The sequence below is a fragment of the Schistocerca piceifrons genome, chromosome 4 (genome assembly GCF_021461385.2).
Source record: "Schistocerca piceifrons isolate TAMUIC-IGC-003096 chromosome 4, iqSchPice1.1, whole genome shotgun sequence".
NCBI lineage: Eukaryota > Metazoa > Arthropoda > Insecta > Orthoptera > Acrididae > Schistocerca > Schistocerca piceifrons.
The window spans coordinates 191,645,921-191,660,135 of NC_060141.1; the positions used below are offsets into that span (position 1 = coordinate 191,645,921).

Consider the following 14,215-nt stretch of genomic DNA (forward strand, 5'->3'; position numbering starts at 1 on the left):
TTCCAGAGCTGATATGAAGGTTTCTGGTGTCATCGTGTGAATTTTCTGATTTTGTTATATAGTTCACAGGTGTGAAATGACATTACTGCAGCAGCTTCTGGTAGTGAATTTTGTTTATTGAAATAGAGTGTATGGAAAATTAGAAGAAGCTGGTGTTATTAATCAGAACTGGCATGTTTGATTTTCATTACCTGTTTGACATGGAACTTTAATCATATCAAACGTGCAGGACCAACATGATAGCTGCCATGAAGCAGTCATATAACTTTCCTGAGCAGTGACAAGTGAAGTCACAATGGAACATTACAGCAACAAAGAGTATATGGACAGGCATATCACGTATGACAGTTCTGATGGCAATGCATCAGAAGCTGCGTGCTTTTACTGAGAATAACACCCTGATCAAAGACTCCCTGAAAGTCATAAGACCACAGTTACAATTAAAGTTCCTGGTTCAAAACATGTAAAAAAAAAGAACCACTTCTCAGAATGGAATCAAATTTGAACTGAATATTATTGAAGAAGAGGGAAAGGTAATGGAAACAAAAGAATTTAACAAACATTCTACCACTAGATGACACAGTGTACACAGCTGTTCCCCAGTTTGTGTCAGACGCACAGCGTGACTGTTGCAATCCAGGATTGGGAGCTGTCAGTAAAGTTCTTTTACAAGAAAGGTGACTGTGCACTAGTAGCTCTGCAGCAGTTCTGGACAGTCAAGGTTATGAAAAAAGGTGTTGGTCCAATGTCTGCTAAGGGTCAGGAGTAAATGAATATGAAACTTGAAAAAACACGTTCTTTTCGAGTGCAATGTGGAAGAGGGAGCAAAACAATTGATCCAACGTCAATAGAAAATGTGGCCGCAGCATTGCAGGAGGGGTTGAGCAGTGCAGTGCAAACATGTAGTGTATGGGGAACTGCCAGAACTTTGGTAATTCCTGTGAGCATGGTGCACAAAATTTTATGAAAGATCCTGCATTGTTATCTGTACAAAATTACCCATGTTCAGGAGTTGTTTCACATTCACCTTCCAGTAAGACAAAAGTTAGCTCTAAAATTTCTTATTTGCATGGAAGTGGACAACGAATGGCCAGTGGACAACGAATGGCTGAGGAATAGTCTGTGGACAGAAGAAGCCCATTTCTATCTCTGATGACATGTAATTGCAGAATACTGTGTGGGCAATAGAAAATCCGCTTGCACATCAACCAGTACCACTTCATTCTGCAATGGTAAACGTGGGTTAATGGCATTATTTATTGTAGGGCCATATTTTTCTAAGGAAATGGATCCTGAAGGTACTTGTACTGTCACCGGTAAAAGCTGTAAGAATCTTCTGCCCACCAACTTCATACCAGCACTTCAACAGTGTGGATGTGTAGGTAAGATCATTTTTATGCAAGATGGTACCCCTCCACACATTGCATAGCCACTGAATTAGGTGTGCCAGAGACATTTTGGAAATGATAAGAATCAGAAGCTGTCATTTCCCTAAAGCCAGGCCATCCAGGTCACCTGATTCTGGCCGGGGGATTATCTGAAAGATGCTATATTCTGTGCTCCAATTACAAATGTAGCTGAAATGAAGGCATGCTTTGGACAATTCTTTCTGAACACGACCTCTGAGACATTCCAATCTATTGTGGAACAGGCTATTTCTTTATTTCAACTTTTGGTAGAAAACGGTAGACAGCATTTGAGAATGTCTTGCACCAGTCTCACAACAATTAAAAACTGATTTCATTGTTGACATATGTGGTTTTTGGCCTCAAGAAAATTAAAAAACAATTTTATTGTTGCTTTTTATGTGGTTTCTGTTTGGCCTCAGGTCAATTAAAAAATGATTTTTCATATCCGACATGGTACACCTGTGCTCTGGAGGATGGGCATACCTAACCTACAGTGCCACAACTGTTGATTGCCAAACTTGTGCAGTCATGCACATCATACAGTATGGTTGGTTTAATGCGCAATTCACATCTTAGTCATTGTATTGCAACTCATCTGTCATTTGTAGCCAAACCCATGTACATTATTAAGCTTACAGCACCATCTAGTGGGAATTCCGCCCCCCCCCCCCCCAATAATGTTCCCCTTCTTCGATAATGTTCCATTCAAATTTGATGTCATTATGAGCAGTGGTTTTTTTAATTACTGTTACTATTACAAAATTGGTGTTATGATTATAATCAACTTGTATTTACAAGGATCCATCAGTGTTTCCTACAGCAAGGGTAACAAGGGATCTTCACAAATGGCAAGGGAACAAGAAGGCCAGCACACATTACACCCACAGTTGAGGATGTGCTTTTGAAAGTATTACAACTCTCTTCAGGAACCTAGACAAGCAGAACAGCTAGACAACATGTCTTTTCTAAGCCACGCTACAGTAAGAAGAATTTCATTATGAAAGGGACTTTGGTTCTACAGCGATTTTTTGTTAGGAGAAAACAACAGGCTGATGTCAATGTTTTATTTACAGGCAAGGTAGGGTTTACACATGATGGTCCTTTTAGTTTAATAATTCATGTGATTAGGGGTACTAGGTAATCATCTCATTGGGCCACACATTCAGCCAAGAAAACTTGATGGATGGGGGTATGTTCAGTTCCTTTGGGAGAATCCATCAGTATTGCTTAAGGTTGTTCCCACTGTGCAATGTGGTACAAACGTGAAGGGGCATGAGCACATTTTGTTGCCAACGGAAAAAAAAAAAAAAAAAAAGGGCTCTAAGCACTATGGGACTTAACATCTGAGGTCACCAGCCCCCTAGACTTAGAACTACTTAAACCTAACTAACCTAAGGACATCACACACATCCATGCCCAAGACAGGGTTCGAACCTGCGACCGTAGCAGCAGCGCAGTTCCAGACTGAAGCGCCTAGAACCGCTCAGCCACAGCGTCCAACCAATAGTTCAATACATAGTGCCAATACTAGGAATAAGAACAATGTACATAAAGACCTAAAATCACTTACCTTTGTCCAAAAAGGGGTCCAATATTCAATAAATTGTCAGCAACCATCAAAACTTGGTTTCAGATAAAGCACGATTTAAACAGAGTTAGAAAGACTTTTTGATAGGCAACTCCTTCTACTCTATAGATGAATATCTTAACAGAGACTGTTAAGCCAGTAAAAATGTCTGTTAGATTTCAGTTTTGACGATCACTTGTTCACAACTGTCAAGATTAGGTATTTTTTGTATGATAAATTTATTAATAGTGCATAACAATGTTTCATTCTGAAAGTGTGTTAATTCTGTAAATATTAGCTGTTCCAGTTTACCACACTGTATTCACCTATTTTGACAATCTTCTGACAAGTGATTAGGATAGTAAGTATTATATTGAAATGTATTATGTTTTTATGTTATACTTTCTGACATGTTTCACACCCATGAGAATCATCTCATTTTTTGAGTCTATGGAAGGAAAAATAAAATGAATCGAATCGAATCTAATCCAAACTAATCCCATCAACACGGACCACGATGGATATGCCAAGCAGTGCATCTAACTTTACCTCCAAGATCACCTGACCTCGAGCTTCTGGACTGGGTCTCAAAAGTGAAGTGCAAAGCATTACCACTGATATTAGTGACAAACTAGGGTAGCAATCTGGAAGGTCTTGTCAGCATTACGAGATGGTCTGGAGTTGTTTGAAAGAATTTGTAACTCACTGCAGAGGTGAGTGCAGTACTGCATCCACATGGAAGGACTTCATATGGAACACCTCCTTTAAGCAGAAGTATATAGTAAACTGTAACATGTTGAAGTAGTATTGCATTCCTTTTTAGTGTAGGTTATGGGTAAAATCTGAGCTCAATCAGATGGGAAATTAACCAAAACAGTTACATTCAAAACATATTTGTTAATTAGAACAATATTTCATAATGAAGTTAGTGGTGATTCATAAGCACACATTCACAATTATCTCCCAAATAGCTCACTTGCTGCCCCATGTTCAGCTGAATGATTTTGCTTCTATTAACATAAACTTTCATCTGTTTCAGTTGGTGATTTTAATCATGATACAACAGTAGAAGTGGTGACTTTTTATTCATGTTGTGTCTGAACTAGTTCAGTAATACCAAAGTATTCAGTGTTTATCTCAGTCTGCATAATAATCACTTAGTTCAAATACGACACATAGAGGAATTATGGACAAAGTTTAAACTGATAGCAAATTGCATTCTATAGAACTATGTGAAGAGGAAGTGTACAGTGGTTTGATAAAAAAAATTCAAAAATGTTTTTACCCACTTAAAATTCATTTAACACTCAGGGATAATTACTCCCACATTGGGAACCGCTTATTTACATTCTGGAATCACTTAAACTCCAAAACCTGAATTCAAAAACCAATATTCTGTATTTCTTGAAGAATGTAAGTAAAGCTACATCTAAACTACCTTTAATTACAGCTATATATGAATTGAAAAAGAAGAAATGGTTTATTCTGCATATTTATGTTTATAGTGCCGGTAACATAGATGATAAATAGAATGCTTCCTTAACACGTTTCTCAAGCTCTTTGACAGTTGCTTTCCTTTAGAGCATTCTACACAGGGTACTACCAGTAATAGGCAGCCGGATGGCTGACTAGTGGAATAAGGATATCATGTAGAACAAAGTGAGAATTGTATCAAAATGTTAGAAGTAGTCACAATCAAGCTACAGTAGCCCATTAAAAACAGTACTGTAAGGTGCTTAAAAATGTTATTAGGAAGGCAAAGAGTATGTGGTATGCAAATAGAATAGCTAATTCACAGGATAAAATTAAAACCATATGGTCAGTTGTGAAGGAAGTGTCTGGTCAGCAGCATAAGGTCGACGATATGAAGTCAGTTCGTAGTAAAAATATTTCTGTTACTGATAAACCAGATATATGTACAGTATTAAACAATCATTTTCTGAGCATTGCTGGTGAATTAAATAAAAAATTAGTTTCTACAGGGAATCACATAACTTTCTTGGCAATTGCCTTTCCGAGATTGATGTCTGAGTTACTCCTCTGTGATACAGACAAGGGAGAGATTGAGTCAACAATTAAATCGCAGAAGACTAAGAACTTTCATGGTTATGATGAAGTACTCTCAAGGTTACAATGAAGTGCCTAGCAGAATATTTAAGTACTGTGCTGCACATGTTAGCCCTGTATTTAGCCATATTTGTAATTTCTCCTTTGGAATGGTCAGTTTCCTGAAGATTAAAATACTCAGTAGTGAAGTCCCTTTATAAAAAGGGAGAAAGGGGTAATGTAGACTATTTTAGACCTATTTCTATGCCATCAGTGTATGCTACAGTTATTGAAAAGGCTCTGTATGTAAGGATAATTAATCATTTTACTTCACAAAATTTGCAATTAAATGTGCACTTTGGCTTTAGAAGTGGTTTAACAACTGAAAATGCTAATTCTCTTTTCTCTGTGAAGTACTGGATGGATTAAACAAAAGGTTTCGAATGCTAGGCATATTTTTTTTTTTTTTTTTTTTTATTTAACTAAGGCATTTGATTGTGTTGATCACAAAATATTGCTCCAGAAGTTGGACCATTACAGAATACGTGGAGTAGCTCACAATTGGTTCACCTCTAACTTTTGCAACAGACAGTAAAAGGTCATTATTCACAATGTTGAGAATGGCTGTGATGTGGGGTCTGACTGGGGTACGGTTAAGTGGGGTGGGGGAGGTGTGGGTGGTGCCCCAGGGCTCAGTGTTGGGGTTACTCCTGTTCTGTATTTATATAAGTGATGTGTCCTCTAATATTACAGTTAACTCTAAAATATTTCTGTTTGCTGATATCACTAGCTTGGTAGTAAAGGATGTTATGTGGAACACTGGCTCGGTTTCAAATAGTACAGTTCATGGCTTAAGTTCATGGCTTGTAGAAAATAAACTGATGCTAAATCACAGCAAGACTCAGTTTTTACAATTTCTAACACACAATTCAACAAAACCTTATGTTTTAATCTCACAGAATGGGCATATGATTAGTGAAACTGAACAGTTCAAATTTCTAGGTGTTCAGGTAGAGAGTAAACTGTTGTAGAAAGCTCACGTTCAGGATCTTGTTCAAAGACTTAATGTTGCCATCTTTACTATTCGAACAATATCTGAAGTGAGTGATCGTTTGACACGAAAATTAGTCTACTTTGCCTGTTTTCATTCGCTTATCTCATATGGTATTATATTTTGGGCTAACTCTTCCCACTCTAAAAGGATATTTTTGGCTCAGAAAACAGGTGGTTCGGGCAATAAGTGGTGTAATTTCAAGAATCTCTTGTCGACCCCTGTTCATGAGTCTGGGTATTTTGACATTGGTCTCTCAATATGTATATTCCTTACTGCCTTTTCTTGTTAATAATATTAGCTTATTCCCAAGAATATGCAGCTTTCACTCAGTTAATACTCGGCAGAAATCAAACCTGCATTTGGATCGAACTTCCTTAACTCTTGTGCAGGAAGGTGTGCAGTATACTGCTGCATCCGTTTTCAATAAGCTACCACTAGAATTCAAAAATCTGAGCAGTAATCCATGCGCTTTCAAATCGAAACTGAAGAGTTTCCTCATGGGTCACTCCTCCTACTCTGTCGAGAAGTTCCTTGAAAAATTAAGCTGATTCTCGTTGTATTGTTGATTGCGTTTACTTGAACTTGTGGGCTGACTTTTTCAGATTCGCAAAAATTTTATTTTTACCTGTTATTACTTTTACATTACAAGTTCATGTACTGACACATTCCATGACCTTGGAGATTTGCTCCTCAAGTTGGTCCTACAGAACTTGACGTGCAAATAAATAAAAATAATTTCCACTCACAAGTGTGTCATGGAATAATTACCTGGGGAACAGAAGTTTTAAAAATTTAATCTGATGTTAGTACTAGAACATCTTTCGTAGAATGTAATGGGGTGTTTCAATATATTCCTTCCCTTTATATAGAGGGATGCCTGCAAAGAGGCAAGGAGAATTGCAAACTTATTAAGGCCCATTATAAAGTTGATATATCAAGTTAAGATGGACATGGAAAAATTAAAAACTTTGTTGAAAGGAAGCTACATATTTGTAACATAATTGTGTGTACACTTAATTTGCAAAAATTGTAATCTGCTGCATTTTAATACAGCAGCCTGAAATACCGCAAGCTGCAGTAAGCTGATAGTTATAGACAGGCCCTTCTTCCCCACTGGGCACTCTGGGCATGTGCCCAGGGCCCCACGATCGATAGGGGTCCCACCCCTAATTCCTGCCAGCTTACCAAATTGTAACTGATATTTATTACTGAAAAACAAATTCATTTTGAAAAAAAAATTGAACAATAACGACTGACTACAATACCACATTGCGTACTAGCTTCGTGCAGTGCACAGTTCTGCATGGAGTGAAAAGCGACGTAAAATTAAACATGACCAACCGACTTACATAAACCAACTCGACTATCGAGAATTCCCCTGTATTTGTCTGCAGTGTTGTAACGTTTGTTTTGTTTGTAGTTGTTACTGACTGTGCTCTGAGATATTCTTTGATTAAATTGTCGTTTGCCTGTTTTGTTTTTTTAGCGACTATTTTCAGTGTAAAAATAAATACTGAATTATAATATAAAATGTGGAAATGGTCATATCCTAGTGGATCTGCAAAAAGGAAAAAATGCTGTACATCACAAGGAAGTAACTGAAAAGTTACCAAAATTAACAGCATATTTTACTACTACTATTACTGGGGCAACTTCTGTAAGTAACAATCAAATAATAAAACTTCCACATGAGGAGTCGTGTAGATTACAGAGTGCGGGAATTTCTGAATGTTCATGTTCTACACCAATTTCAGATTGCTACCAATTTAGGAAAAGAGACTGAATCAGAAGGCGACTGTCCCTATGACGAAAGTGCAACAACATCGGTGACTTCACCAACACTGACAACTGTGTCAGCTGAACAACAGTTTTCTAACGCAGAAGAAACAGCACATGATACTGCTGATTATTTTCATGAAAATATATCACATTTTGAAAGAAAACAAAATTGAAGACACATTTCCAAATGTAGAAATCACATTGAGATTCTTTTTAAGCATGGTGGTAACCAACTGCAGTGTGGAACACTCCTTCTCCAAATTGAAAATAAAAAATGAATTAAGAAGTACAGTGCTTCAAAATAGATTAACCAGTTTATTTCTGATGCCATAGAATGTGATATGCTCAAAAATATTAATTTTGAAGAAGTGATTAATGATTTTGCCTATCTCAACTCTAGAAGGGTACCTCTTAATCAAAATAGATTTTTAAGCACTAACCTGTGAATGCTAGGAGAGTTACTTTTGTGGATTATATTATCTATTCATTTAACGTGACTGTAAAGAAATAAAAATATATCTAGAACCTCACTTATTACCTTCTTTGTCTATTCTAACAAAATAGTGCTCTGTCAAGATCACAGGGGTCCCATTATCCTAAAGTGCCAGGTGCTCCACAAGTTAAAGATAGCCCTAGTCATAGACCATGAGAAGTTTTCCATGGTAATGTGACACTAAATTATTTCTGACTATTGTTTATATTGATATTGTTAAGGGATGTTTGTTGAAAGATTTGTTACAATTTACTGTAATTAAGGTAAGGGACTAGTTTTTAACTTAATTCATCTTAGCAAGTAATATTACAAAAATTCATTAATTTAAGTTGTTATAATACAAGTCACGCGATGTAATGCAATATAACAGCACATTGGTATTGAAGAAAATTCACTCACCCTTTCCATATCAAGTATGGTTTTCTTGATTTTTTCAATTTCTTTATCTTTTAAAGACATCTGTTCCACATGTGCCTTTATCTGAGAACACAATTTCTCATTCTCCTTGAGTGTTGAATCCAGGCAAGTCTGACTTTCTGCAAATTGCTGTTGCAAGTCACTCAGAGTATTTTTTTTATTGATGGCATCTTCTTCTAGTTTTTTTATCTGAAATTATAAAACATTTACAAAAACTATATGTTAACACCAGGAACATATCACTAGGAACATATTATTAATGCATGACCTCTCTCTCACCTTCGCTTCTGCTTCTAACGCCTTACTTTTCCATAGAGAAATTTGTGATTGGTAATTTTGAATCACAACTTTATCCTCAAAATCTGACACTGATGCTTTATTTCCTATTTTTTGCTGCAAAATGACCATTACATTCAGAGAAAGACAAATAATAAAAAATTATCGTTAGAGAGTAACACTGTATTATTATTGGCTAGCACATTAGATTAAAATAAAAAGTTATTTTCAATCAAAACTTCCCAGCAGATTAAAAATATGTGCTGGACTGGGACTTGAACTCAGAACATTGTCTTTTGCAGGCAATATTCTTTCTGACTGAGCTGAATGGAAAAGAGAAATTCAAAGTAGAAACCTTTCAATTAAATTTGTATGGGAGCATAGTCAATGTGCCCCCCCCCCCCCCCCCCCTTTGAAACCTCTGAATTCCAAACAGCTGAGTGGTGCGGAATTTGGGAATGAAAAGAAGCAAGAAGGTGGCGAATTATGGGAGATTATTTTATTTCTGTTTTGACAACTTACAATTCTGCCAGTAGCTCTCCTGTTTAAACTTACTACTATTATATCATGGCTTCAATTTGTGTTAAGACAACTCCTGCAATTTGAACACCTAATTATTGATGAATGTGGTTTATCAATTCTTTTGTTCTTTATACTAACGTAATATTAATTTCCAACATAAATTCATTATCAATGAGCAACAACACTGTTAATTTGCACATTACAGAAAACACATTATATTAAAATAACTGAACAAGAAAATAATGCCACTCACTATTGTGATCATAAAGGACAGAGATGAGTGGTGTGGAATTCGGGAATACAAAAAAGCAAGAAGATGGTGAATTATGAAAGATTATTTTATTTCTGTTTTGACAACTTACATTTGCAGTTTTGACTTTTTTGACATTTTTGTCTCCAAAATCTGATATTATGCTCAATGCAAAGATCTCAGAGTCAACACATATAATATGATCTGTAACACTTACTATCAGTTCAGACTCTTATCAATACAAACACCTATGAATCTGGAATATTTTGGTTTTATTTATTGATTCACCCTCTCACACATAATTTCATTGGTGTGGTCGGACCTTGTGCAGTACAGACTTGCTCGTTTGGCCCCAGTGTTCAGTCCAATTATTTGGAAACAGTTCATTAAGATATGCTGTAGTACTTCATGCACTATGTGCTGGACAGCCATCATGTTGGTAGCACAGCTTCCTCTTAATCTGGAGAGGAATATCTTCTAGCATCAGTGGAAGATGGTCTGTTAGGAGGCAGCGAGACTTATGCGCATTCAGTGTTCCATTATGAAACATGGGCCTATGAGCTGATGGTTCACTATCCCACACCATATGTTTACGCTCTGTGCACGCTGACATTCCACCTGATAAAGCCAATGGGGATTGTCAAAAAACCAATAGTGCATGTTTCGGCAGTTTATCTAGCCATCATTGGTTAATGAGGCTTCATCACCAAAAAAGATACAAGATACATCTGGAGAAGCCTGTCTCATAGCTCATGCTCAGAAGTTAACTCGATTCTCATAATTGTTTTTATGGAGCTCTTGATGGAGAGAGATGTGATATGGCTGGAACTTACGTCAATGGAGAATGTGTAGGACACTTGCCTAATTCATGCCACATCCTCTTGCGATTGCACGGGAGCTAACATACGGATCAACTGCAACAGCAGCAAGAACATTAATTTTCTCCTCTTCTGTCATCACTTGTTTTCTTCTATTATGTTGTCTAGGTGTTACACTGCCACTTTCATATAACTGGTTGAAGAGGGTGATAAAATAACTGCCAAGATGGTTGGGATATCTTATTGCATAGCTGTACAAGAATAAACTGCATTCATCCTACATTCTCCGTATTCCATGAGTATGTTGGCTTCTTCTGCATTGGAAATACCATTGTTGACTCATGAGCTACTGCTTGGGCTGTCACACAATACCTGACTAGCAAGTTGCAAGGCACTCGAGGAACACACAAGCACACTGTAAGCAAACAAAACAGCATCTTACCTATCAAATATGTAGGTTGAATGGCACAAACAAGTGTCGGTGCGAAAACTTTTCAAAATACGATATCTCATAAAAGACTCACACTAGAATCCTGGAACAAACAAAACTGACATTCTAACTTACATTACCCTTGTTTCGTTAACATCAATAGTCATTTTTCCATTGTATGTTTGCACAAAAAGATGCTTTCTAAGTATTATTTAATCTTTTACTTGGCTAACAATATGAGCCCCTGACTACCAATCCATTCTATGAAAACTGCACAGCAGAAGCGTTTTCCATTTGCACAATATTTGCGGTGCAAATTTTGTGATTGACCCTGTATAACAAGAACAAGGGCACACCCAATATTAATCGCTGTGGTATGCATATAGTAATTGTTTCTTTTTATGAAGATGCAGGTTCACTGTATACATGTGCTGGGTTTCTTAATGAGCCATTCTGCATCCTTTTAGTTAGATAGCATGAAAATCAGTTAGCATCCAGTTCTCTGATACCATAATATTTCTAGGGTAATAGTGTATACTGAGCAAGCAAATGCTTTTGGTAAGTTACAAAAAAAATACTAATAGCAACATTTTATCTTCATTGTGAATTGAAAAATGATACGTGCTTTGGAGAGACACTTGAAATCCAAACTGAAGCTGACAAAGTATTTTATTTTGAGACAGGCATGTTATGGTTCTTATGTAGATAAACTTTTCACTATGTTATTTATCTTAATAACTTCCTTGTAAAGGAGTCTGGTAATATCACATTTCAGTCTGTAGGGAAATATACACAGTAAAAGTAACATAATATGTAAGTGACTGAATACATTGCATATAGGTGAGCAAAAGGATTTTCGTACAAGATGTACAACTTTGTTTCTGCCTTTTTTTTCCAGCATTTGAGGCTTTAATGAAACAAATTGGTTGCACATGTATCATTCAAAGTATTTTTCCGTCGTTGGCCACTACTTTCTCCTATCTTTCGGGCAGTGTACGAATCCCGTGTCGAAAAAATGATTCATCTTTTGAAGCGATCCATGAATCGATCCAATTTGTGACTTCTTCATGAGATCGGAAGTGTCGGTCAGCCAGGCCACACGCCATTGATATAAACAGGTGAGAGTCATAGGGAGCAATGTCTGGAGAACACGGTGGGTGGGGAAGGACTTCCCATTTTAATGTTTCCAAGTATGTTTTTACCTCTTTTGCAACGTGGGATCAAGCATTGTCGTGCCGCAAATTCACTTTATCATGCATCTCACTTATTGCGGCCGTTTGTCTTATAATGCTCTGCTCAAACGCATTAACTGCATTCAATAACAAGCACACGTGATTGTTTCACTTGATTTTAACACCTCATAGTACATGACGCCGAACTGGTCCCACCAAATGCAGAGCATGATCTTGGAGCTGTGAATATTCAGTTTGGCCGTCAACAATTTTTTGCATTTAGGGTTATCGTAATGAACCCATTTTTCATCCCCCGTCACAATGCGATGCAGAAATCCCTTCCGTGTTTGCCTCTGAAGCAACTATTCACAAACACATAATGCCGTTCAAAGTCTCTTGGTGTCAGCTCACACGGGAGTCAAGTTCATTCTTTCTTAATCATGCCCATAGCCTTGAGACCTTTTGAAATGGCTTTCTGTGTCACTCCCACTAATCGTGCCAATTCTTCTTGAATTAGATGCGAGTCTTCACTCAGCAATGTCTCCAATTCTGCATCTTCAAAAACATTCTCTCTTCCACCACTATGCCAGTCTACGATATTAAAATCACCGTTTTTTAAGCGTTGAAACCACTCACGACATGTTCTTTCACTAAAAGCATCCTTACTATACATACTTGAGAGCATTTGATGAGACTAGCCGCTGTTTCCTTCATACTGAAACAAAACAGTAACACCTCCCGCAAATGATGAGAATTAGGCTCATAAATTGACATTTTCAATCAAGAACAACTTTATGATGCAGACACAAATCGACTGATGTTTGAATGAAGTTATGCTGACCGAGGTCCAAGCTAACTGCCTGATGTCTGTGATCTGTTTCTTTCAACTGCTACTTACCATTGTCACCACCTATCGGCAAATGGTGGAAGCAAAGTTGTACACCTTGTAAATTACATGAGATATTAACAACTTTTGCTCATAAGGAACTATATGCTTTGAGAATCAACTATCAATGTGGAGTGGAGTGGAGTGTGCACTGTTTTGAAATTTCCTGGGAAATTAAAACTGTGTGCCAGCCTGGAACTTGAATACGGAATCTTCCCTTCGCAGCACGCTCTTAGTGACTGAGATACCCTGGAACGACTCATGATTTGCCGCTCACAGCTCTAATTCACCAGTAACTCTCTCCCATCTTCTAGACTACACAGAAGTTGTGCATACCTTGTGAGACTAGTACTCCTGGAAGGAAGGATAAATGCAGAGAAATGGTTTAGCCCCATCCTAGGGTCCAGTGCAAAGTTTTAAACTTCCAGGTTTCAAAACAGTGCACACTCCACTGCAGTGTGAAAGATTCATTCTCGAAGCAATCCCCTAAGCTATGACTAAGCCTTTTCTCTGCATTATCCTTCTTCCAAGAGTGCCAGACTTACAAGATATACAAGAGAATTACGAAGTTTAAAAAGTAGGTACAGGGTATTGGTGAAAAGCGATCTCTGAATCTTGGTCGAATAGCTTACACAGTAAAAGTGTTGCCTGTGAAACGTGAGGTTCTAGGTTCAAAAATAGATCTGGCATGTGTGATGCCTTCAGCCTATTACCCGCAACCTACCCTTCTATTTCCTCCACCGACGCTCCATAGCTCCTGTCCTTTTGCCATATGGTGCCCTGTTCATCACTATTGATGCCACCTGTCTTTACACTAACATCCCTAATGCCCATGGACTGGCTGCTACTGAACACTACCTTTCCCAATGTCCATCAGATTCCAGACCTACCACCTCCTTCCTGGTCACCATGACCAACTATATCCTCACTCACAATTACTTCACCTTTGAAGGCATCACATAAAAACAAATCCATAGTATGTCAATGGGCACCTGTCTGGCACCATCCTCTGACAATCTACTCATGGGCGATCTAGAGGAATCCTTCCTAACCACCCGGAATCCCAAACCCCTCATCTGATTCAGATTAACTGATG

General features: G+C 37.6%; 1 protein-coding gene across 1 annotated transcript in view; it reads right to left on the reverse strand.

Moving 5' to 3' along the window:
* LOC124794945 (centromere-associated protein E-like) overlaps positions 1 to 14,215 on the reverse strand; it is a 622,348-nt gene that overhangs the window by 563,208 nt on the left and 44,925 nt on the right. Inside the window, exons 5-6 of the mRNA XM_047258659.1 lie at positions 9,045 to 9,158; positions 8,748 to 8,954 (exon numbers count right to left, since the gene is read on the reverse strand). Of these exons, the coding sequence (XP_047114615.1) occupies positions 8,748 to 8,954; positions 9,045 to 9,158 (321 nt within the window). The remainder of the gene's footprint in view (positions 1 to 8,747; positions 8,955 to 9,044; positions 9,159 to 14,215) is intronic.